This window comes from Melozone crissalis, unplaced genomic scaffold, assembly GCF_028551555.1.
Source record: "Melozone crissalis strain CALT ecotype California unplaced genomic scaffold, PUWL_Pcris_2 ptg000026l_1, whole genome shotgun sequence".
NCBI lineage: Eukaryota > Metazoa > Chordata > Aves > Passeriformes > Passerellidae > Melozone > Melozone crissalis.
The window spans coordinates 7,436,841-7,459,974 of NW_026535804.1; the positions used below are offsets into that span (position 1 = coordinate 7,436,841).

Sequence of the window (23,134 nt, forward strand, 5' to 3'; positions counted from 1 at the left end):
TCTCTCTCATGCTGAAGGAAGGAGTGTCCTCTCTCCAACATCACCACTGCTGTGCTCAAAGCCTTGGGGAGGGAAGGGTGTAAGAAGGGAGGTTCTTTCTGGGGGAATGTGGCTGAGCTCTGGTGCATGTTTGTGTCACTGCTCTAAGATGAGAGCTCTGTGCTCCCAGGCTGTGCTGGACTGGGATGGTTACTCTGAAAATAATTCAATTTAAGCAATAAAAGCAGCTCTTACATCCAGGCTGGTCACTTCCTGCAGTCACTGTGGCAGCCCCTGCCCCCTCCATGCACACACACAACACCCACATTCACTTTCAGTACCTTTTATGGCCTCTTTCACAGCTGAGTCCACGGGAATAATATTCTTCTCCACCAGCTCCAAAGGACCTGGCCTGAGCGCAATCTTCTCATTGAGGTCATCTGCCAGCCGGGCTCTTTTCAGCTTCATTTGGGTGGACTGGATGGACCCTTCTGCAGCTGAGTCTGAAAGGCCAAACAGAGGCATCAGGGCCAGGGGCTCCTGTGGGCACAGCACTCAGGATTCCCTTCCCAGCAGTGGATTTCTCCATGAGCAGAGGGCTTTGGCACAGAGCAGGAGCCAGCTGACCATGTGGTGCCCTTCAGCACAGCCTCTGGGGCTGTGGTACCTGAGCGTGGCTCAGCACAGCAGGATCTGCTCTGCCAGACACAGGTCCTGAGGCTCAGAGAAGGACCCGTGTCCCCAATCACAGCAGGATCTGCTCTGCCACACAGGGTGGGGCTGATTTGGGACATCTCTGAGCCTCAGGCCCAGCTTCTCCATTCCCAAACAAGAGCCTCTCCCTACCATCCTGGGATTGCAAACCCTGCCTACAGCTGGACCAGCCTCTGCAGGGACCAGGAGTGATCTGTGATGGAAACTTCATCAGCAAACTGCCACCAACAAGGGCCAAAGGGTCTCCAGCTCCTCTCTGCCATTTGCCCTTTTGGGTTAGTGCAGATGGGAAACAGCTGGAGAATAGAAACACTGGCAGTGTTTGACTGGAGTAAATGGCTTACACTGGAATTTAAAATGCCGAGCCTTTGGCTGTGCACTTTTGGAGGTGACATGACTACAGTGCTCCAGGCCTTCAGGGAAAAATGAGCTGGGGAGGAGCAGAGCAGAAGGTAGATCTGGAAACTGCAGCCCTACCAAAGCCAGCTGAGAAAATCCCAGTTGTTAAAGGGTGACAGAAGAATATCAACTTAAACAGAAAGATTTCCTGAACAAAGCTGTCTGGCTCCTCTCTAGGACCAGGCATGAGTAGTGAGGGAATGGGATCCTAAACCAGATAATTTCTGAACCCTGGAGGGTCTAAAGTAAGAGCAGCTGCATTGAGGCTGTTCTTTCTTCAAAGCCTGGACACTCTCTGGAAGAGATATTGTAGGGAACATGAGCTACAGGGCTTGGCACCATGGAAATTGTCTACAGGAGGTCAGGAGAGCTGCTCTAGGGCCATTCACATTATACAGACCAGTGAACACAAATGAGTTCCACGAGGTGAACTGTAACAGAAGGGAGGCCTGTAAAGCACTTGGATGATGCCAACTGTGCCACCTGGCCAGTTCCAATCACCTCTAGGCCCAACTGCAAACTGTGCCACCTGGCCAGTTCCAATCACCTCTAGCTCCAGTTGTGAACAGAATGTATTTGTAAGTCAAATCCACAAAATGGATATGGCAAGACAGAGCTCTGAAATGCAGAGCAGGATGGACAGAGGTGTGAGCAGAGGCTGCAGGTAAGGGGGTGGGGGGCAGCACATGCATCTTGCTGAGTGCACAGCCAGGCACTCTCTGCAGTCTCTGTCCTTCTGTCCCTGTCCATGCCCAGGGACTGCAGCAGCCTCCAGGTCTGGTAACAGCCCCCCAGCTCCATTATTTAACCTGAGGGAATCACACTCTCCATCTCTTCACCAAGCAATGGTGCTAGCTTTTTTTGGGATGGAAACCCAGGGGAAAAGCAAGGCAGCAACACTAATCCAGCACTGCACCCAGGCTCAACCTCCTGCCTGCCAGAGGGAAAAAGAAATACAGATTGCATCCGTGCTGAGAGCAGAGGGCAGCAGTCACAGATGCCAGAGAGTGATCTGCTTCTTCCAGGCAAGTGACAGGACTCAAGGAGGGAGGGAGGCTGCACATCCTCTCTGTCTCTAAGGATCTTGTTATCTCTGGAGATAACGAGGGACACTGTGGTGTTCTGCTGTCTGTGATGTGATCCAGCCCTGCCAGCTCTGCCTGAGAGGGAACACCAGGATGGGAGAGGAGAGAGCTGCTGTGGCTCACAGACTGATAGCAGGGCTTTTCATACTGCCCTGCCTGGGTCACTGACTGCATGGGCTGTCACACAGAATATCCAGAATTACAGCAGCACAAAAGATGTCCAGCCTTGGGAAGGTGTTACAATGATCTGCTATAGGAATTTCAGTGCCCTGGACAACAAATTCCCTGGGTTTGCTCTTCATGATCAGATACTGGCACTGGTGTGTAGCAGAATTCTCTCTCACAGCTGTTCCCTACAGAATCTTACACTGCCAGAGATGGGGGAAAGCCTGGGTGGCCTTGGGACTGTGTCTGTCAGGAAATAAAAGTGTGTCCTGCTTCCTAACAGCTGCTCTGGACACAATTTCATATGTGTCCCATTTGAGTCTGCCCCCCATGAGCAGCTGGAACAAGGTAATGGCAATGAGATTCCTGAAGGAACACAAGAATGGCAGGAGGAACACAAGTCCCAGAGCAGGGGACACAGGGAGTATGTGGGAGAAGCTCTTACCTTGCAGAATGTGCATATTGACCAGGTCTGAGCGCTCAGGCCTGCTTCTGATCTTGTGCTTGAGATAATCTTCAGTCTGCAGAACACAAATGCAAAGTTACCTGCCTGGAGCAGCACTAAGGTACTGAGAGCACCTGCCCCTGGGCCATCCCACCTCCTTTTGGATTTATTACAAGCTGGGTTGAGTGAGCTCCTAAATGACATTCCTCATCCCTGAAACACTGTCCTGTTCTTGGGCAGAAGCTCCTCAGAAAGGGAACAATGTGCACGAAGCTGCTGAGTGTTCAGTGCACCCACTCTGTGCCCTTTGCCATCACTACTGAGCTTCTGATGCCTAAAATGTCATGAGAACACAGGAAGGGTGACACTATTCCCTGGGAGTGGTGGCCCTGCCCACCTTGTCACCTCTGAGATGCTCAGAACGCCCTGGCAGCAGTGGCTTCTGTGGGAAGCCCAGCACTCTGGGGTGAGACATCAGGCAGAACAAGTCCTGAACCCACTCAGACTCTGAACCCAGGTCAGCCACCAGGGTTAACCTTCCTGCAGCCCTGCAGCCCCTGTGCTCTGTGGTTCCCCACCCAAGCTATGATATGGGCTTGGGAAAATCTGCTTTGCAGTCACTGCAGCTGGGCTGGTGCTGGACACGGTCCTGGAGCCTTGTGCCAAGTCCCTCATGGCTTTGGGAACAGAGAGGCACACAGAGCTTTAGGAACACCATCCATAAGCGCCAAGAAAGAGCCTTGAGGGCAGATTACCCCAAAAATACAAATATAAGCTTATCCCCTGGTGAAGAAAAGCTAGAGCTCAACTTAGACAAGCTCTTAGCTAAGCTGAGCTGCAAGAAGAAATAGCACAGAAATTGTACATAGTTCAAAGAGACTAAAATCTTAAGGATAAATATAAAAGAATAATACAAGCAGCTGGAGCAAAACTGGAAATCCACAGTACAAAATGTACAGAATCATAAGAAAAAGATCTTATAAGGATTCTGCAGCCAGGATCAGGCAATGGAAAGTGCTGTCTGTGTTCCATAAACAGGAGAAATAATTCTCAGCATACTGCTGAGATGGCTACAGGATTTAATGCCTTTTAAAAACCATCACCACTAAAAACACAAATGGCTCTTTATCAAACAGGTGACTCAGCCAAGAACCTTCAGCAAGAAAAAAGAAGAAGCCCCAGTTGTCACATTGGAGAACAGGTTAGAGGGTACTCAGAGGAGTAAAATGTTCCCAAACAATTTGGAGACACATAAGGCTGAAGAAATAGCAGCTATCTATGGTTCTCCAGGAAACTGGGCAAAGGAGAGTAATTGCTGGCTTTAAAAGAGATGGGAAGAAGAAACCAGACAGCAAGATATTGAACCAAGCAATCAAACAATCTATAGAAATGAATTTTGAAGATAGCATGGAGGTGAGCAACAGCCAGGATGGATTTATCAAGAACAAATCCCATCACACCAATCAAAATTCCTTCTATGGAGAAATGACAGTTTTCTGGTACAGGAATAAACAATGAATATCATGCAGCTTGACTCAAAGCATGTTTTGACATTATCTCCCATGGCTTTCTCACATGCAAGCCAGAGAAATTTGGTCTGGATAAGACTAATATAAAAAAGGAGCATAGCTTTGGATCATCAGAGGAATTGGAAATGGCTCAGAGTCTAAACAAGAATAAATCAAATCCTGTTACAAAGCAATTTTTCCTGCTAGTCAATATATTAGTTAATGTCTTGAAAGATAGAAGACATACTCCCTCATTCTGAATCATTCAAGGCTAACTGACTACACCACACCAGGGTTTGGCACAGCTGATGATCTGAAATTCATGTGCTACAGATTCAAGGAGGACATTTGGGAAGGGCTGTGGTCAGGTCAGTTAGGCACAGCTAAACCAGCAAATTAAGCACTGCAGTGGATGAAGATTTAATGCACCAGAGATGCTCCTGCAGTGGTCACTGGACAGGACCTTGGGCAGAAATCAGTTACTCCATGCATTGGGAAAGTATAAAAGGCTCTGGAGAATCCAGTGGTCAGCAGCTGAGCCACAACCCCAAACCCAGAGCACAGGGTGTCAGCTCAGCCCTGGTCTGTGCCCATGGAAGGGCCTGGGCAGCAGCCACAGACATCACCCCTGGGTCAGAGATGAGACCAGTGAGGGGGCTGAGTGGAGGGGAGGTAGGTCAGCCCAGAGGTGAAATGGCTATTGGGGCACAGGATGCAAAACGGCTTTTCAAGTGCTACAGAAAAAAAAGAGACCCAGCTCTGAATACACACAGTAGTGTCCTCAAACCTCAGCAGAACAGCTTGAGCTGGGTTTCAGTTCAGAGAGCACCAGAGCAGCTCATGGCAGTGGGTGTCTGTCAGTGCTCCTTAGTCAGGACCTCATCACTCTCACAGCTCCTGAAAGGTGCCTGTGCTCACCTGGGGCTGGGCTCTGTCTGCAGCAGCACTGACACAACCAGAGCACACAGCCTCAAGCTGCACCAAGGGAAATACAGGTTGGATAGCAGGGAAAAGTGTTTCACAGAAAGGGTGATAAAGTTCTGGAATGGCTGCCCAGGGAGGTGGTGGAGTCCCCATCCCTGGGTGTGTTTAACAAAGCCTGGATGTGGCACCGGGGGCCAGGCTTTAGTTGAGGTGTTGGGGCTGGGTTGGACTGGATGAACTTGAAGGTCTCTCCCAACCCAGTGATTCTGTGAATTCTGTGAATTCTGTGGATTCTGTGACCTGCCCAGTGGGGCTGTTCTGCTCTGGGGCAGCCACCCTGCAACCTCTCTGTGCTGAGCCAGACAGCCCCAGGAAAGCCAGCCTGCTCTCTGTCCTCCACCCCAGGAATCTATTACAGGACATCAAAGTCTGCTGTGCTGGCCTGCTGCCAGCCTCTAACATAGCCAGTGACATGTTTAAACAAACAATAGACATTTTATTTACTAAAGTCTTTACAATGCCTCACCCTTCCCCCATATTTTTCACAGCTTATTTCCACCAACACAATCCTGTGCTTGGACCATGTGGGTTTGCCTGGTTCCTGTGCCAGGTCAGAGCAAGCTGGTGTCTGCACCTGAGTGCATTTAAACTCACATCATGCATGTCCAACTAATCCTTAGATCAGGTCCTGCCTTGGGCTCAGCTCCAGCTGCTGTCCCACAGCTGTGTTCCTGCTGTGACTCCAGTTCCTTTGGACCCTGGCTGTTAATGAGCTGCATTTGTGTCTCTGGGGTGCAAATGATGAACCCTTCAGATGTGAGCTTTGTTAACATCAGCTGAAACAGAGGAGCTTTCACAACACATGAACAGTTATCTGCTTTCTGTTTGCACAACATCAGCTTGGGGCAGTATCAGCTAAATAACAAATGTCTTGGAGTGACTGTCTGGAAACAGCTGCTGATCTTCCCCTTCCCAGGTCTAAGCAGGGCAGCTTTGCAAGGGAATAATGTTTATTATGGGCTGAGCTCAGTGTCTTCATTAGCACTTTCTAAACACGCCCGTGGTTTGGGATAGACTAGACCATCCTTCCCCTTTCCCCAGGCAACTAGCCAGTGAAAGCTTTTGAAGAGAAAGACAAAGAGACACAAATGTATACTTTAACTGTAAAATATATGACACTTCAAGGATACTTTGGATTGCTTGAAATTTTTTAAGCATACTAATCTTTCAGAGTCATGCTGTATTTCTTATGCTCGCCATTTATTACCAAGGGAGACTTGGGGCAAGTGATTTGGAGTGTGTTTAAGTTCAGAAGAGCACTTCCCTGTGTTTCACAAACATTCTTCCTTGCAAAGGTCCTTTCCTATGTGACTGCAAGCACATTTTGCAGATTAATGGAACAAATTCTCATGTTCAAGCAAAACCTGCATGATGAATTACTTCCCTTTCTGGGATCATCCCTCCAGCTTGAGCAAGGCTGCATTGCTGGTGATTGGAAAACCAATGTGGTTTCCCAAAAAGTGATCAGATCACAGAGTTTCAAAGTTTCCTGGAAATGGCTACTGCAGAGCTGAAAGCCAGAGCTCCTGCCTGGTGACAGAGCTGAAAGCTGTACTGCAGAGCTAAAAGCCAGAGCTCCTGCCTGGTGACAAGTGTGAGTTCCCTGGGACAGGCTGAGGTGGCCCCTGCATTGCCCTGCACCCTGTCTGACCCTGTTCCCTCTCTGAGCTGGCTGCCAGGGGTGCAGAGCAGCCAGCACAGGAGGAGCAGCTGTGGATGTGACCTGGGGGGAAGCAGCAGCTCCACTGGTTGGACATTTACTGCAAGGACTGACAATGCCATGCTGAAACCTTCCCTGCTGAACCCTTTTGTAAAACCCCACAGCTCAGCACACAGTCCTTTTGCCCTTTTTCTAAACCATCCCTGCTCAGAGAAGGGGATTTGTGAGCTTGGCAGCATTTCTGGAGGCAGAGCAGTGCCCTGCCCTCGTCCTTGGCCTCTGGGCCAGCGTGGAGGGTGCCAGAGGAGGGGACAGTGGTGCAAGGTGCTTTCAAACCCCGTGACCATGCAAAGCGAGCCCCTGGGTGGGCTCCCTCTTTGGGAACTTCCCTCTGCAGGAGTTACCTTGGCTCTCTCCAGACTTTTTCGCTGTTCATGGAATGCAGATGGGCTTTTCAGTGCTGCAACAGGAAAGAGAGAGGAGCAGTCAGCACAGGAGCGGAAGCAAGCAGCTACCAGGATATTCAGCAACAGCGTTTTAATGAGTGCCATAAAAATAGCAACACAAACTAGCTGTTCTCTTTATTGTGCTGACTAAAAATAACTCAGGAAAGCTCTGGGAAATCCCATGCTCTCAGCCAGTCCGTGGCAAGAGAGCAGGGAGGATGGAGAGCATGGGGAGAGCAGCAGGCACGTGGGCAGGGAGGGGTGCAGGCTTTGAAACACAGTGCTCTGTGGGACACGGCAGAGAGCAGAGAAATCATTTCCCTGTCATGTGCCCTGCAGGTGTGGAAGGCACCACAGCTCCAGAAGAGAGATCTGGGAAGAGCAAACACCTGAGAGGGATCTCAGCTGAAAGTAAAACCTGCAGGTGGCTGAGGCTTGAGGTCAGCAGGAGGATTAACACCTGCCTCAGCTCCTGGGGTCTGTGTGCAGCCTCCAGTGGGGCACTGCCAGTGCTCCTTTATCCCTCTTCTGTCACTGACCATGGCTGACATTCGCCCTGTCCCCTGCTCAGAAGCAGCTGTGACATCTGGGACCTCCCATGGCAAGCAGCAGAGCATGTCCTCAGCATCTTCTAATTTCAAAGTGGATTTACCCAGTGGTGCTCCCAAAAATAATCCCTGGTGACTCTGGGACCAGCGAGCACCAGCCCCATGGAGCAGCCTCTACTGCAGTCATGCAGAATCTTGCACATTCCCCTTTTTACTGTGGTGGAGTAGAAACTGAGGCAGAATTTGCATGGTGAAGGGGTTAATACTTCTCACATCCTACAAAAATTCTTTTCTGTCTGTGTAAGCAGACAAAACTAACTGTTCCCATTGGGACAAGGAAGGGGAAGGTGTCCTGACCCACAGAAACAGTGCTGCAACTCTTTGTCTGGCAACAGAAATTCTCTTTTCATCTTCTGAATGGGATCCAATAAAGACAGAAATTATTTTCATGCAGGCCTTGTTATCCTCCATCAGTCTAGGGGAGGATGGAAAGAAGAAATTGACTTTTGGTAGTCAACACCCAAGCAACCCCTGGAACATCATCCAGCGAGTGACAGAAAACCAGAGAGGGCACATTCCTGCTCCTGCCATTTGGAAAGCAGACAGACAGACAGACAAGCTGGTGTCGCTGTGCCACGCTCCAGTGAGCAGCCACCAGCCCTGGTGACAGCTGGTTTAACCAGAAGCAAAATTAAACAGTGCACACGAGAAAATGGAGTTAGCAAGAGAGAGGAGTTCCCCAGCCCTGCTGATGTGAGGTTCTGGTGTTGGCAGCGTGCTGTAGGCACTGACCATTGCTGGGCTATTCCAGAGGAGAGTGCTGCAGAGTTTAGTAATTTACCAAGGTTTTTGGAGGAATTATGGGAGTGCTGCAGCTTGCATCAGCCTGCAGAACAAATAAGGACATTGCTAGCAATGCCAGGTCAGAGAACTTGTCAGGGGATGACATTTCAGCATGAGATGGGTGAGGGCTGGGGGCACAGGGCAGAGGTGCTGTGTATGGTGCTGATCACCTGGGGAAAGCTGTTTTAAGGTTTCAGTGAGGGTGAGGGGGTGGCTGTGTGCAGCAGCAGAGCCTTCAAGCACAGGTATTTCTGCAGTCCATCACAGCCAGGGGGACTCACCTGCTGGTCCTCAGAACCAACATGGCATGGGAAGATACAGTTAATAAAGATTGTTTTTCCTAAGGAATGTCTGCACATGCCCAAGCCATGGGGAAACTGGCTGGGGCTCCCATGTATGAAATGCTAACATCTGACACTTCCTCTTGATGTCAAATTCAGCAGTTAAATTCTGCCTGTTTGTTTTTATAATGGCATAAGTGCCTTTTCTTCTATTACTTTCAGTGAGTGAACCGCGCTCAAGTTTCCCAAAATGGTCTTCTTGGACAGAAACCAGACTGCAAAATGTCAGCCTAGAAGTTGGGAGTGCAAAGAAGCTGTAAGTAAGAGGAAAATACCCTTCAGTTGCCATCAGAGAGATTTGGCTGAACCCTTTGCAATGTGTCAGGTTGGAGGTGTGGGGTGCCACGTGTGACAGCACAGCCTCACAGAGCACCCCAGGTGCACAAACCTCTCACGGGGCACTGTTGCCCCATGTTCCTGCATTGCTCTAACAAATATCACAGCATTTTGTCTAAAGCTTCAGCCCCTGGAGTCTTGTGATCAAAGTTCCTGCCCTTTTGTGGCAGGCAGCATAAAATCTGAATCCTTAAAGAAAGAAGCAGGTGAAAAATGGAGAGTGTGCATTTATCAGTCTTGAAATCATTGACATGATTTTTGTCATCCCACTCAAGTTTTCCTGGTGCTTGGTGCTGACCAGAATGTCCTGAGAAGGTGTCTGGGGTTCAGGACAATCCTCCAGGAGGGGCAGGGGAGGGACAGGGTGCAGCAAGCAGCGCCAGGGCCATGCTCTTAGAGAGGTGGTGTTCTGCTGCTTAGGCAGGAACTGCATCACAGCCTGCAGGGGGAACCAGAAGAGACAGAAGTGCCACAGCCCCTGGGAAATGGTGATCTCAGCAGTGACCCCAAGGGTCCTTGATGAGACAGAAAGGAGAATCCTCTACCTGGGTCCCAGGTAAGCACAGATTTGCACATGGAGCCTGAGCTAGGTCAGGATGGAGTGTTCCACTGAGCAGGGCTGAGCTCCCAACATCCTTTCTCCAGTGCTGCTACAGCTTTCATGATGCACCTGCAGGTGCAGAAGGGTGCAGAAGGGGATGGTGTTCATTCTCTGACTTTTTGGGCTCTGACGTTCTGGTGCAGAATGTTTTCATGATAATGCTGTCCTGGGGTTTGTCCTTCAGCTGGAATGCCAGGTGAGCAGGGCTGGGTGGGGGCAGAGGGGGAACACATCTGTCACTGTGCAGCAAGCAGCCCCCATGGGGTTTCACTGGCCTCAGGGGTGCAGTGACAGCTCTGCCCTGTGGGGTCCTGCCTGGGCACACATCTGGGGATGTCCCAGCCCTCCAGGGGTTGGTGTGTGCACTGGGGCCAAAGCAGTTCCCAGAGCTGACTGGAATGACCCCCCTCATCCTCTCCCTTGTCCTCCTGTCACAGAGGTTCCTGGCCTTTACAGGAGCACAGGAGATTCTCTGCCCTTGCCTTGTGCACAGCTCTGTGACTCCCCTGCTGGATCTGCTTGTCCTGCTAAGTGACCTCTGGGATGGGGAGCTCTGCAGCTGAAATTCTGGATGGTGTAAGGCAAGCATCTCTCCTGACTCCAGCTTGAGCAGGGCCATCACAGTCTGTGTGATAAATGCACAGCACCAGGGATCACCACATCTCTGCAGCCTATGGAAGCTCTGAGCAGGCAGCTGGTGCCACACCGTGCCCCAGCAGTGCCCAGGATGAGCCAGGATGAAGAGGCAGAGGAGGTACTCACGTGGCATGATGCCTTGGTCTGCCAGCTGCTCACGGGTCCTTCTCTGCTGGAGCCGGAGCTGTAAAACTGTGTGAGAGAGAAAGAGAGTCAGGGACAGGGGCAGGATTGCACAGGGACAATGTGTGCAGGGGTTGTGTGTGGCACACAGCTCTGGCACTGATCCCTGCTGCTGCTGGACCAGCCTTGGGAACAATCCAGCTCATCCCATCACCCGGGGAACCATGCCTGTACTTTGAGTTAGTCAGATTCTACACCTTTGCTTTGCAAATTTGTCTTCAAGAAAACACAAAGCTCATTCCCTGCTGTTCTGCTGGAAGCTCAGTACAGCCTGCCACGACTACAGACACCTCAGTCACAACAAGCACACACTTCCCTGGCCACCAGCACAGCCCCAGGCTGCTTCTCCTCAGCTGCCTGGACTGAGCTGGGCTTGGAAGGAAAAGAAAGGCAAGAACAGTATTTTTGTCCTTGGGAGCAACCTGCTCTGCCAGCAGCTCGTGTCCACAACCCAGCTTTCCTGGGATGTGGGATGGAGCTGAAAAATAATCCCTCCCAGAGCAGTCCCCAAAGCATGGGGCTCCCTGGGATGCCACTGCTTGTGACTTTTCCATGTCCTCTGGACAAACCATGTTTCACATTCAGGGCAAATGTTTAGTGAAGGCTTCCTATGGGACAATGATCTCCTGCCAAATTCCAGCGCTTCTTTGGACACCAAAGATAGTTTCTTGCTGTGAGGGAAAAATGCAGCCTTCAGTATGTGGTGAAGTCTGTGTGTGTGCTGCTCCTCTGCCTTCAGTATGTGGTAAAAATCTGTGTGTGTGCTGCTCTCTGAACCCAGGGGGAAGCTGGTGACTGAAATCACTGGAAAACCTTGCTGCCAGGGGGTTTGTAACCCTCCTGTGCCCCATGGCACCACCCTCACCACCTTTCCCATGGAACCAGAGAGTGCTGGTTCTGCCTGTGGACCTGGATTTAGCCCCTCACTCTCTGGGTACCTACACTGCACCCAGTTATCTGCAGATATCACCCCCTGATGGACCCTCTACACCAAATGGGGCAGTCCCTGCTCTGGGAGTGCCTGGGTTTCCTCCTGGGCTATGCAGGCAGGTTAAAGGTGTGAGCTGTACCCCAGTTTCTCTGCACAGAACCTTCTCTGTGATTGCTCACAATACTGTGCACTTTCCCTGAGGAAGAGATGGATCTTTATGGAATAGGTGAGCTCGGGGAGGTCAGAAACTGGCCAAGAATAAAACCAATCTGCTGCTCACCCAAGAATGGTTCTCTACTCTCCTAGTCCTGGTCCAGCGTCCCAGGAATTAGAGAATCCTGCCTTCAAGTGAAGCAATTTACACAATACCACATTATGAATAGGAACCAGAGACAGCAAAGCCTTCTCCAGTCACACACAGCACCCTGCCAAGGCCACAGCAGTGCCCCAGCAGGCTGTAAAATATCTGAGTGAGGATCCTCTACCATTTCCCTTCACAGCTCCCACGGGTGCCAAATTATTTGCACTATTTCACTCCAACTTCCCACACAGCCAGACCAAGTGCTGTACCACATCCACACAGGCAAGGGGATTCCAACAGTCTGGGCCCACATTCCCTGCTGCTCCTGCTTATTTCCCAGCCCTTCATGGAAAACAAACAATTCCCCAGCCCCCTGGAGCAGCCAGCTGCCAGCCAGGCTGGTGAGGAGGAAAAGGAGAGGGTACAAATCCCCCTGGGGCATAGCTGGGAGGGTGATGATGATTTCCCCTGTGGTGGGTGTAGGATTCATCATCTGCCCTCCTGCAAGAAGTGATGGAAACCTGGGGGTCTCACTGCCACAGCTCTGCCACTGCAGGAGCAGCACCTGGGCACCCAGATCCCCCAAGATCCCATTGCAGGAGCAACACTTGGGTATCCAGATTCCCCAGAATCCCCCTGCAGCTGGTCCATTCTCCACCTCACAGCCCCTCCTCTGCCTCCTGCCCTGTGGTGAGACTGTCACAGAGGGGTCTGGGGCTATGGGACGATGATGAAAAGGTCTCCAGCTTGGTTTTTGTGCTGAGGGGTAGTGAGGCTGTGAGGCAGCAGTGTCACCCACTGCTCTGGGGTGAGAGCTGAGCAATTCCTTCCCTACTCAGGGAGTCCATCATGGGCCATGCTGAGCTTACAAATCTCCTAAATCTGCCCCATCCTTAAGCTACAGGGCAAGGAGGAAAATTTGATGCTGTCAAATAACGCGAGGACAGGCCAGTGCAAGTAGCAGCCACTTCCAGGAGCAGCACACACTCAACAGTTGAAAGAGTTACTTCAGCCAGCAAATATCCATCCCAGTCTGGACCTCCTCATGCAGTAGGATGCATGACTTGACTCTCAAATATTTCTGTGGACTTCCAAAACCTGTTGCAAACCATTTGAAGAAATGTAGTGGACAGTGTCAGACAAAAACGCTGAACATCCCTGCACAAGAGGGAAGCAGCCTCTGAGGCAGTGCTGCAGCTTGGCAGATGCCAGCTTAGGGCTTGCACCTTTCCATTAAAATCAACAGTGCTTAAAACCAGGGCTGGAGGAGCCCCTGGCACCATCCAAACCACCCTTCAGCTGCTGCTTTCCTTGGAGCTGTGTCTGACCCCAGCTCCATTCCTTTCCTCTTCCTTTGCTCATGTCTGCAGGCCTGAGTGCTGCATGGGAATTAAATTTTCATGAACATTCTTATTTTTCAAGGGAACTGCTCTGCTAACACTTCAGAGGAACATTTATCATATGAAAAGTGGTGGCTGGAGCGCTGAAGAGACAATTTTGGTGCCACCCCCATCCTTGTTGGCTGCCTGCAGCAGTTTGGATGGTGAGAAGTGGCAGCCAGGGAGCAGCCAGGCACACTGCTCATCCTGTACCACCACCACCTTCCTTTCAGCAATCCTGCTCCCTGCTGGGGCACCCCACGATGAGAAACCCTCCCTGAGGATGATGAGAGACAGGGCAGACCTATCCCAGTGAATTTTCTGTTAGAAATAAATACTCCTCTCTTCTATGCTAGCACCAAGCCCCATCCAGTGATATTGGCTTGCAGAAATGTCCTGTGCAGTAGGGCTGGGGTGCAAACAAGACCTCCTGGCACCAGCTCCAGCTGCCTCTGGTGGCACAAGCTTTGAGCCCTGTGAGTTGCAGTCCTGAGTCATCCTCCTCTCCTGGAGCTGAGCTCAGAGCTGGAGGAAGCTCAGAGAACAGCTTGGGCCTTGCCTGGCCTGGTGATGCACAGAAAAGACATGTTCACATCTTCTCCCCTCCTCATAACAGGCAGATCTGGCATCTCCTTCAGCCTCTGAGGACACTTTGAGTCTGGTGGTCAGCAGATAATCAGGGTGGGATGGGATTTTATCACCTCCATCAGAGCATCCCCACACTGGGGCATTGCCAGAGCACTCCAGCACCATCCTGTCCTTGGCAAATTGGCTGAGCAGCCCAGGGCTATGTTATCCTTAACATGACCTCTGTGGGAGCTGTGTGAGCAGAGATGAAGCTGGAAATGGCACTGCTCAGCCAGGACAGCCCTGGTCAGCCCTTTCCCAGGTGGGCACTGCTTTATCTCTGCCTGTGATGATTTCAGAACTGGGAACATTTTACTTCTAACAGATAGATGTGCTACAAATGTGTGTCTTAGCTGGGAGACTGCACTGAAAAATCTCTGCATGGGTGAGAACTTCATTTCTAACCCCAAGTCTTCAGGTACCTTGGAAGAGACACTAGGCTAGCACAGCTGGCTAGCAAGGAGCCCAGAGCACCAAATGGGCACAACCAGCTGTGAAATCCCTCTGAATCCATCATGATGTGCAACCCAACCTCACCATGGTCCTGAGAACAGGCTCTCCCCTTGGAGTCACCCTTTCAGCACCCCCATGAACAGCCCAGACAGATTTGTGCTACAAGATCTTTGATTGACAAAGAAACATTAAAACTGACTGCCCATTAAAACACCAAGGGACAAAATGCCAGAAAAATGAAATTAAGCACAAACTGATCTACATCAAGTCAGTGTTTTACAAAAACTTCACAAAATAGTCTCATCAGCTACAGCAAGGCCATGTTTGAACGCACACACACTGACTGTGAGCTGCATGAGTTCATGATCTGAGAGGAAACACAGGCACATGCTTTATCTTTGGACACCAGGAAAATCAAAATAAAGATTCTGCCAAAACGCCTGGCCAAACACCCTACCAAGACCTATTCTCTTCTGCCTTTATTGACCTGCTGATTTTGTTCCAAATTGCTCTGGCCACTGGAGGCAGACAGAATAAATTCCTCTCCCATCTCAGTTTCATTCAAGCCCTATGTGTAAGCAGGAATTCTTTCCTCCATGGAGCCAGGCAAGTCCTCTCTGCAAACCCACACCCATGTGTCCACAATTACGTCTTAGTACCCCATGCCAAGCCATGCAGAGCCTTATTTATAGTGTTAAACTTTCACTTCTCACCAATTATCTGAATTACCACTGAAGTTAGGCAGATGTTGGCTTTGTAAGCTCTCTCCATGTAGCTGCAAAAAAAAGGTCAGGGCTAAGGTTGGATCTGCATTTGTCAGCTTTGTTTGCTTTGTCTGATGCCAAAGCTTCTCCAGTGCTGGAGGACAACTGGTTTGTACTCAGAGCAAGAGATCACATAAATTATCATCTCTGGGAAGAGTTAAATGTGTTTCTGGAACAGCCCTTCCATGTCCTGTTGATTTAGTGCAATCCCATTGATAGCTGGATCGTATGGGACAGCATGGCAGACTTGAAGAATCATCATTCCTGCACAATTTGTCAGGATGACCTCAGATCAGAGTATTTCTCTTTGGCCAAACAGACAAAATAAAGAGGCACAGAGCTCCTTGAGGAAGGGAAGCGGGACCCTGCAGGACTGCAGTGTGGGGGTGATTTTCCTTCTCTCCTCAATGCCTGGCACTGGGATAGCCACTGTCCCTCCTCATGGCTCAGCTGTGTCCTTCACTGGGACCACTGGACAGACAAGAACAGCAGAAACAGCTCTGGCACTCAAGGGATCATGGCTGGGCATGCTGAGAAAAGCCACTGCCACCACCACAGCAGCCTTTCCTGCATAAACACACTTGTGCTTGCTGTTGGATGGAAGTGAGGGACAGGAGAGCTGGCCCTGGAGCCACACCAGTGCCACCATCTTCCAGCTGCCACCTCCTTGCTCCACTCTCTGCCTCCTGGTGCATAACACAGAGATCAAAGGGACTCTGGGAGGAGGAATCACCAAGTGATGTATGTCCAGCTGTGATGTATGTCCAGCTCCCCTAAACACACTCACAGAGCTCCTTCAGCTGCCCAGCCTGTGCAGGTCAGGGAGAGACAGCACAAGTTCAGTTATTAAGATTTACTTCAGCCCTCTTTAATATTGGCCTGGAATCTTTCAAAAGGGATTCAGACTCATCATGAGTCATGGAGCACAGCTAATCCTTCCCAAACCTGGAGCAAACAGAACCTCACACCTGCTGGCTGAGGAGCGTTCCCAGAGTGATGGAGCACAGCTCAGTGTGGCTCCTTGGGGCTGATCCCTCCTGCCTCTGTGCAAGCCACGCAGCTCTGGAACTGCTGCTGTCCCCTCTCACAGTCCCTGAGCCGTGCAGGATGGTGTGGGGCACAGCCATGGGCTGTTTGAGGTGTTCAACTCTCTTCCAAGCCAATGGAGGATGGTAAATCAGAGTTCTGCTCCTCCTGCCATCCCTGTGGGGCTTTACAGCTGACAAATCCTGCACACAGAGCAGGAGCACCACAGGAAACTGTGCCACAGAGACTTTGCAAATAAAAGATATTCCATTAAATATTTGGTTTTTCTTCTCTGTTCCCCATGTTATTAAAAATCCAGCACAGACTGAAAGCTGCTTTATTGACTTATTTGGGTTTCTCAGCATCCTGGTCTCCTCCCTCATCACTCTGTGACAACCAGGGCTGTGCTATGGCCATGTCCCATGTTAGCAGTGGTCACAGCCTTGGGGACAGCGAGGTGCAGACAGCATTTGGGGTGTTGATGAGCCCAGCTCTAACAAAATCAACAGGTGGAGAAATCCTGTCAAATGGGAAGCCTGCCTTTCACCAGGCCATAGCAAGGGATAGCAGTTGTGGGAATAAATCATGAACCAAAGAATGCCCCACAAATTAACTGTCCTAAAAATGCTGAAAGGCACGAGAATTTATGGATGCAAAGACCCACAAAGTTTACTTTTCCTGGAGAATCATTTGAAAAATATGTTTAGAGAGCCTGCTGTTGGTTCCATAATAAAGCCAGCTTACAAATAAACCAGAAATGAGCCTTAAAAACAATCCTGGTTCATTTGAAAAGAATGTAGGGACAATGCACAGCCCGTCCTCCACTCCTCAGGGAGGTGGCAGTGTTGCTTTGTACATGCTGGAGGAATTGTTACAGACTGAGATTTTTTTTTCAAATGAACAGCAGTGTACCATAATGTACCAACAAAATTTAAGGAATGACTTAATCTAATGAAATGTAAGATCAGAGAGATATGGAAACCACACCAAAGACCTGGACCAAGGCTTTGTATAATTTAGCCAGACTAGGACACTTGTGTTTGCACACACACTCTGGGGTTTTCAACCAATTGCCAACTTTGTATTTGCTGAGAAAACAAAGTTTAAGTTGACCACCCAGCTATCTAAGAGATCCTGATAACACCACTCATGTCTCCCATCAGTACCATAAATCTCCCATTCCATTATCTACAGTGAGTAAGGAGGCAGAAACACACACGGCGTGGGTGACACGCCAGAGCGGGTGCACGCTCCAATGTGACTGCCCTGCCTGCATTTAAAGCATCCCATGCAGCACATGCAGCTGATTTATCTGCACACCTTCACAGATAATATCCCCAGGGAGAACTTCACCTCTGGGAAGGTCAGAGAAAGCACCTTGAGAACAATTTTTTTGGCATTACTGTTAAAATTTACGAAACAATAAGTCAGGATCCCCACTCCCAAGGAGAGCATACTTACTATAGATGCAGCCAGTGACTAGAGGCATGAACATCCAGCAGAGGGGCTGCTCTAGGAGAGACTGTCCCATAGTTCACCTTCACTCACCTTCACTCAGTGCCTGTCCTCAGAGAAGCCCCTGCCTGGTGCTTCCCCTGCCTCTCACGCTGGAAGCATGTTTTACTGCAAACCCTCCGCCAGCGGCAATCAATTGTGTGTGCCTCTGGTTTTATTTCTCTGATGATGTCACTTTAAATACTTTTCATGTTCCATTTGTTATTTTTACTTCTAAAAATGACGCATTTCTTCAAATTCATTTTTCTCCAATTAGTCACAACTTAATGGAACAAGCTCGGCTGCCTGCCTGTCAGAGAGGGTGTCAGGCCCGTGCTCCCCATGGTTATCCCACCCAGACCCACAGGAGCACCTGGAATATACACACAGCAGCAGGCACCTTGTTTATCCCAGATGCCCTTTTGGCTTCCTGCCCAAATCCTTCCCAGCAGGGCCAGAGCAGGAGAACCGGGAGCTGCAGTTTTACCCAAATCAACCACGGACATAAATCAAAGACAGCAAAAAACCAGGAGGGAAAAAAAGCAAGAGAGAGGAAGGAAGATGAGTCTCTCCACTTGTGGAACAGCCTCTGGAAGAGCAAAGCCGTGACAGCTCTACAACCCCTCGAGTCTTTTGCTCACATGCTGCTTCCCAACATTTAATGCAAAACACTCTGTGCCTACAGAGAGAGAAGTTTTAAGAGAAATCTCAAGGTTTTCCCTACCTGATCTGAACTTGCTCCGAATCAGCAAGGAGTGCTCAGACCCCAGGAGAGTCATGGTGACTCGGGGAGCAGATCCAGACGCCCCTCACTTAAACCATTAACTTCCTCCACAGGGAACAGCCGACCAAAGCGTGCCTGGTGCTCAGCATTCATCCAGCTCTCCTGGACTCTCGGGGCGCTTTTACAGCCGGCTGGCAAGGAGCAGCAAGTGGCTTTGTAAGATTTGGTCCCATCCAGCAGTGACCCTGCACAGACACCGACTGCTCCCCCTGTGCCGTGTTGAACTAATTAACGTGGAGCCAGCGGGAGCCTCCTCCCGCTCGGAGTTTACTACCAGCAGCTGGGTGTCCTGGCTGATGTCATCGTCTAGCGGGGAGCAGCGACTATCGGAAAGGGTCTTAGCAAAGACAGAAGTTTGATATCTGATCCTAATTACTACCGGCCGTACGCAGCCAATCCGGGCGCTCCCCGTCTCCGCCGACTTTGGGAGCCGCTGGAAATATCAACAGAGCCAGGGCTTAACTCTTTGCAGCGTGGTGGGACACGGGTCCCGCATCTCCCTGGGGCTGGGGGGCTCAGCTCCCGGAGGCGAGGGAGGGGCTGGGGTCGGGATGAGTGTCCCGGGAAGAGGATGCCTTTGGGAAGGTCCTTCCGCCTGAGCGCTGCCTTGGGTGCGCTCCCGGCCAGGGGCACAGAGTGCCCGCAGGGATCAGGGGTGAGCACGGGGCTGCTCAGGTGTCACCTGGGTGTCCCTGCTGCCGCACAGGTGTGCCCACAGCCGGGCTGCTCTGCGCACTCCTTTCCCGAGGGGTTATCCACCTGGGATGCTCCCGTGTGCTGCTGTGGCACACGGACACGGGATCTGCGAGGCAGGGCTGAGCTGTGGCACACGGACACGGGACAGGCGAGGCAGGGCTGAGCTGTGGCACACGGACACGGGACAGGCGAGGCAGGGCTGAGCTCTTGGCACAGGGACACGGGACAGGCGAGGCAGGGCTGAGCTGTGGCACACGGACACGGGACAGGCGAGGCAGGGCTGAGCTCTTGGCACAGGGACACGGGACAGGCGAGGCAGGGCTGAGCTCTTGGCACAGGGACACAGGATAGGCAAGGCAGGGATGAGCCTGAGCACATGGACATGGGGCATGTGAGGCAAGGCTGAGCTTTGGCACATGGACATGGGAGACACAAGGTATGTGAGGCAGGGCTGAGCTCTGGCACAGGGACACGGGACAGGCAAGACAGGGCTCAGCTTTAGCACACGGACACAGGATCTGTAAGGCAGCAATGAGCCTTGGCACATGGACGCAGGATCTGCAGGCCGGGCTGAGCTTTGGCACACGGACACAGGGTCTGCAGGCAAGGCTGAGCCTGGGCACATGGACACGGGATCTGCAGGCAGGGCTGAGCTTTTAGCACGTGGACATGGGAGACATGGGATATGTGAGGTAGAGCTGAGCCTTGGCACAAGGACATGGCAGGGCTGAGCCTGGGCACACGGACACGGGATCTGCAGGCAGGGCTGAGCTTTAGCACACAGACATGGGGCATTGAGGCAGGGCTGAGCCTTGGCTCCAGGTTCCCTGTGCCACAGCGATCCCAAGGAGGCTGAGATGCTGTTGTAGTGGAGGATCCCTCCCCACGTGGCAGACACGCTCCCAGAGGAGAGGAGCTGATTGCAAACATGCAAAATAAGGAGAAACAGACCCTTTGAGGCTCCCCTTCCAGCCCACATCTATTCACTGGAGTGGGTGATCTGCTGGCACCTTTTACTGTGCAAGTAGCACAAACCAAGCTAAGTCAAGGACAGATCTCAGCTTCCCTGACATGTGGGTCTCACCTAGGAAGCTGCCTAAATTCTCTCTAAGTCATAAAAATACTTCAGGACTGGTTTGAAGTTTTCTTGGGATTACTTTTTGGTTGCTGTTGGGTTTTTTTTTAAATTTTACTATATTTTAATCCCATGGTTTCTGGGAAGTACTCTTAAACAGTTTGGGTTGGGGATAGGAATTTCAGGGCTTCTACACTCATCTCCCCAGAGGCTCTGATTCATCAGAGTCCCAGTACAGCAGAGAAATCCTGGGGTGTCTCACCCTCATGTAGTCCATGGGACAGAACCACAGAAGCACAGAATCATTCAGGTTGGAAAAGCCCTCTAAGATCACCAAGTCCAGCTGCAAACCCAGCACTGTCAAGCCCACCCCTGCCCATGTCTCTCAGCAGCCAATCCACAGATTCATTGAACATTTCCAGGGATTTCACCACTCCCCTGGTTGGCCTGTTTCAATGCCTAAACACCCTTCCAGTGAAGAAATTTTTTCCTGAATGCTGGCACAACTCCAGGCCATTTCCTCTTGGCCTAGTGCTTGTTACCTGACAGCTGAGGTTAATGGGGCTGTCCGGAGCTGAGCTCCCTGCTTGCCATGGCCTGGATGTGATTTCCTGCTCATGCTACAGCTGATGGAGTGGATTTTCCTAATCACTGGCAAGGGAGAGATGATTTAAATAAATTGATCTCCAAGCATTGAGCTGAGCTGGTAAAGAGAGTTCTACTGTATTGTCTAGCAAGGTGGCCAGTCTTGTTCTTTACTAATTTTTCCTAATGTTGAGTCCACTGTACTTGAAATGTCCTCTCTAGTGGAGTTAACATCACAATGACAACAAAAAACAAACTCCACCCCAGAGCAGAACCATGCCATGAACAGCTCAAGATAAGGCAGGACTCACTGACAGCCTGTGTCTCAAACTGCAGGGTTTGTACTTTTTGCTTTGCAAACTCCTGCTTGATTTACTGCTCCTGCTGGCCTAAGCTCCACTCAGACATCTCTGCTCCCTTTGGAGTTTCCAATTCCTTCCTTTTCCTTTTCCTTTTCCTTTTCCTTTTCCTTTTCCTTTTCCTTTTCCTTTCCCTTTCCCTTTCCCTTTCCCTTTTCCTTTTTGTCCTTTCGATACCAGAGGGGGATGGAGACACATCTTTCTTAGGAGGTGACACAACCTCTAACAATCTCTAATTTGTTGACTCATCTCAGCAAATTGCTCAACTGCTGAACTCACAGTCCTGAGCTGGTGTTTCCCTGTGATGGTCCTTGTGTGAGAGTCATCCCTGGCCACGTTCTCTTGGTGTCCTCAGGAAACAGGAAAGTTGTCTCTCAGAAACCTCAGAGGCAGGGGCTGGACTGAGATGCCACCACAGATTCTGAGCCATTTTTCTGGGCTTAATAAATAGTCCTGCTGCCTGCATTAGGTAGCCCAGAAATATTTATCCCCCCACAAGGTCCTCAGGAGTTTCCAGAGCTGACATTGCCCAGCCCTGGTGTCCTGGCTGTGTCTGCACTGCTGCTCAGCTCTGAAAAGAGCCTCACCAGCAGCTGCATCACCACCTTTCTCTGGAAGGTGACACAGGCACACAGAGACCTCAGCTGCTTCCCATCCCCTGTTCCCAGCTCTGCTATAAGCACCTCTGTTGTAAATGAGGTCATTTTGCCTGCACTGAGTGAAATTGAAATGCCAGAATAAATTAGTCATGGCAGGGAATTCCTTTGAACTGAGAAGTCACACCCCAGAGTCACAGGGATATCAGCTCTGAGCTGCTCACCAGATCCCAGGAAGCCATCCCTTCTAATCTTCCAACCCTATTGTTTATAGAACTGATTTATTTTAAAGCAGAATGTTTGTTTGTATGTAGATTTGCCACTCTGGGAAAAAGAACAAGTTGAGCTGCAGTTCCAGTGAAACCCCAGTGGGGACTTGGAGGGATCAGTGTGTGACATATCTGTGCCAAACAAGGGGAGTTTCCCCAAAGCTGGTGTTCTGCCAGCCATGTCTGCTCAGTCTGTCCTCTCCTGTGGCAATGACACTGATTTGTCTTTGATTTCGTCTCTCCAGCACCTGGAGCTCCATTTGGAAAAGACCCCTCCTGCCATGCCCTTATTTCTTGAATCTTCCCAGCATGTTTTGGAAAGGCAGATCTGATGGTCTGAACCCCATCCCGTGTGCAGATCAGTGATAATTTGCTGTGTGTGTCAGAGCAGTGATAATTTGCTGCGCGCTCTGCAGCTGTTGGTGTCCAAGGTCCCCTGGGGAGGCACAGCTGTACTGGCACACAGCTCTGTGCTGGATGTCCCCAGGCTGGCATAACCCTGAGCCCTGAAGGGGTGGGAAGGCTGGAAAAAGAGTTCATTTTACAAATATGTTGCTCATTCCTCCATTCATACCCAATACAGAGTATGGAGCAGTAACCAAGAGCACAGGGAAAACAGTAGCCAAGTCTCACAAGGAACTCTGGACATCCTTTGAAGATCCCTACAGCCAGGATGTCATCCTTGTGGTAGAGAATGGAAGAAGAAATCTTTCCCTGAGAAAGAATTTTCACTGAACTGGCCATTAGTGGATCTGAATTCAGGGCAGATATGAACCAGCAAAGCTCCAGCTCCTTATGGCCTTTAGGAACCTGGAGAGAAATTCTCTTCTCTTTGCATGCCTGAGACTTGGGGGTCTCACCTGGGGGTGAATTGCACAGAAAAGATCTTGTGGCTTTCACAGGATATTCCTCTCCAGCACCT

The 23,134-nt window shown here is 50.6% G+C and overlaps 1 protein-coding gene across 1 annotated transcript in view; it reads right to left on the bottom strand.

Annotated features, from left to right (window-relative positions):
- Window positions 1-23,134, bottom strand: part of MYOCD (myocardin) — a 96,097-nt gene that overhangs the window by 13,468 nt on the left and 59,495 nt on the right. The window contains exons 2-5 of the mRNA XM_054278795.1: window positions 10,817-10,882; window positions 7,344-7,399; window positions 2,788-2,863; window positions 321-482 (exon numbers count right to left, since the gene is read on the bottom strand). Of these exons, the coding sequence (XP_054134770.1) occupies window positions 321-482; window positions 2,788-2,863; window positions 7,344-7,399; window positions 10,817-10,882 (360 nt within the window). The remainder of the gene's footprint in view (window positions 1-320; window positions 483-2,787; window positions 2,864-7,343; window positions 7,400-10,816; window positions 10,883-23,134) is intronic.